Raw genomic sequence first — 2,947 nt, forward strand, 5'->3', positions numbered from 1 at the left:
AAAAAAGTAGGTGAATATTTGTATGACTTGGGTGAATCTGAAAAAAAGAGGAAACCAAAAAGCTAAAAAAGAGATGGTAGTCTACCTGAAAACTTAAAAAAAAAATCTGTAAAGTAGAAGATACCATCAGTAAAGTCAAGGTTAATAATAGAATGGAAAATAATCATAACACATATGGTCTACAAATGATTAATATGCATCATATAGTAAACATAGTAAGAATTCCTACAAATCTACAAGAAAAAGAGCAAAGATTCAATAGATGAATGAGCAAAGGACAAACACTGGCAAATCACAAAAGAGAAAAATTCAAATAGTGTAAAAAAAAAAAACCCTAATTGAGTTTGTCACAAAGAAACAATATTACGTAATTTTTCACCCTTCAGATTGGCAAACATTAAAGGGGATGCCGGAAAATGAACACTTTCATTTTGGATGGTAATTATGTAATATCTCTTAAAATTAAATATACATCTACCTAGCAATCCCATTTCTGGGAACCCATCCTATAGATATAAAAGCACCAATATGTATTGCAGCAGTGTTATGGTGCAACAAGGAAAGGAAATAACTTAAATGACCATCAATAATGGAATGGCTGAATATCTTTTTGGTACATAAACATGTACTGTGTATGCAGCTGTTATGGGGAGGGAGGAGGAGAGGGAGAAAGAGAGGGAGAGGAAGAGAGGAGATGGGTGATTTATTTAATAAATATGATGGCAAAATTAGGTACCCAATATGAACAAAATGTTTAGTTGCACCTCTATCTTATACCATATATAAAAATAAATCCCAGAGGGAGAGGAGGAGAAGAGAGGCGGGGGAGGGGGAGAGGGAGAGGGAGAGGCATCTGCAGCTACTGATCAGAAGGGTTGTCATGGATACACCAAGTGAGAAAAGCAATTACAGAGAAATAATGTGGCTTGTCATTTTCACAGAAATGACCACAACAAACTTTCTGTAAGAGGATGGGGAAAACGTGGAAGGGTATACATCATGTTCTTAACACTTGTTACCTGGGAAGAAAGAGGGAAGGTAAGGAAATAGGAGAAAGGACATGGTGTGGGGTTACAACATTAATTTTTCTTTATCTAGTTTTTCTTTGTTCCAATGGTTGCGAACACTTTTCAATTTTCTATTAGCACCAATTTAAATTTTCAATTACAGAACAAGGCAATATCAAAAGTACCAAAGTACACTTGGGGCAAAACTGTGGAACTAGTGAATGTAAGATTTGGAGGCACAATAAGTAATAATAAATTCTTGAATCTGTGACACCAAAACTGTTCTCACAAGTTCACAATAACGAGAACACGACATATTTTACATTTAATAGTTCCACAACTTTTGCAAAGAGCACAATCAATTTAGGGGGTTTTCACCAAACCATAGACATAAATGTGAATATCATCATCAAACTTAATGAAGTAGACGGACGGCTTGGCCACCACTTGATGGATGAAAATGCCGGTTCTCTTGGACCCGTCATCTTTGGCGTGCTCCACTTGTTTGCCCACGAGGCTGTCGACCACTTCTCCAGGCTCTCGTTCTGCTGTAGGGAAGTAGTAGTTGGAATCTGGAATGATGCGCAGGTCACCATCTTTGTAGTCATCCAGCAGCGTATACATATAAAGGACCGGATCTTTCTCGTAAGTGATATAAAACCAAGTGTCCATCACCGGAGCTCGCGCCAGGACCATGCCCTTCCATTCATCTTTCCTACCGTGCTCACCCTCAAACACATGCCCCACTGCTTTGCCAATCAGGGAATCTGCCAGGCGAGAATCGATGCGAGGAGTTGGCACTCTCTCAGGAAGGATCTCTAGCGCTAAAACTCTCTTATCTCGGTGTAGTTCTAGTCCATACACACTATCCTTGCCATCATATTTGACGATGTAGAGAGTGGGCTTCACGGAAACCTGCTCGAGCACGGTGCCCTTCCACTGCTCCACGGGCTCATTGCCTTCCTTCCAGCCGTGTTGAATGCGGCAGCCCACTATATTCCTACGGGTGAGGAAAGTAGGCTTGCGCCTCTGCTTCCTGTGGGTGTGTCTTTTCTTCATCAGGTATGCGGACACGCCATCTACGCCCATCGGAGGCACAGTTGGGGGCGACATGGCTCGGGGTTTTTAACGAGGCTCTGGCAAAGTTGAGACTTGCTCGATTAAGCTGACAAAAAGTCAATACTATCCAGTAAGATCTTTTATCGTGATCTGAGTCCCCGTCCGTCCTCCCTTCCACAGGCGCAAGGCGCTCACCAAGGCTTGCCAGAAGCGTTCTAACTCTGACGGTAGGCACTGGGACAGCGTGGACCTCTTGACAGTGTTCTCCTCTCCCTCTCGGGCGGGCTGTCTGCAAGCAGTGGCGGTTGCCGCAGGAGATGGCGGGCTCGCGTGTGCTGCCCGCGCCTTGCGCCCGCCCGGACTCCCAACCCCAAATCCCTGAATTGACCACTTAGCTTTTATCGATGGTGCTGCGGCTGCGGAACGGCGATAAAGACGACGACGCGAAAGGTAGGCAAGGGATAAAAGAGATGGCTGCAGCAGCAAAGGCGCAGGCGGCGACAGGTCTCTAATGATTCCGCGCGGCCTCGGCTTCGCAGCGCTGCTCTGCTCGGCCTAGCTCTGGAGCCGGGGTTTTTGCGGCTTTGGGAATTCGACCCCTCTGAGCCCGCCTGCGCCTCGCCCCGCCCCCCCGCCATTCCTCCTTCCGCTCTGCCTGCAGCAGCAGGGCGGGTCAATGCGCGCACCCGCGTTCAGCCTACACAGTCACAGGCGCTCGCTCTTTCATTTCCTCACGCAACCCTTCCCTCAAACCGGAGCCACACTGGCCGGCTCTCCTCCTCCTTTTCTGTGGGCTCCTGTCGCCCACCAGCCACCTCCATAGCCGCTCCATCTGCTTTCTATCTTCCAGGAATTCCTCACAAAACTTTTTTTTTTTTTTA

General features: G+C 45.9%; 1 protein-coding gene across 1 annotated transcript; it reads right to left on the minus strand.

The window, feature by feature from the left end:
* Nucleotides 1–407: 407 nt before the first annotated feature.
* Nucleotides 408–2,610, minus strand: SPIN4 (spindlin family member 4). The gene has a single exon (XM_058536002.1). It carries the CDS (start codon nucleotides 2,118–2,120, stop codon nucleotides 1,371–1,373), a length of 750 nt encoding a protein of 249 aa, XP_058391985.1. The 5' UTR covers nucleotides 2,121–2,610; the 3' UTR covers nucleotides 408–1,370.
* Nucleotides 2,611–2,947: the final 337 nt, after the last annotated feature.

The sequence above is a fragment of the Diceros bicornis genome, chromosome X (assembly GCF_020826845.1).
Source record: "Diceros bicornis minor isolate mBicDic1 chromosome X, mDicBic1.mat.cur, whole genome shotgun sequence".
Lineage (NCBI taxonomy): Eukaryota > Metazoa > Chordata > Mammalia > Perissodactyla > Rhinocerotidae > Diceros > Diceros bicornis.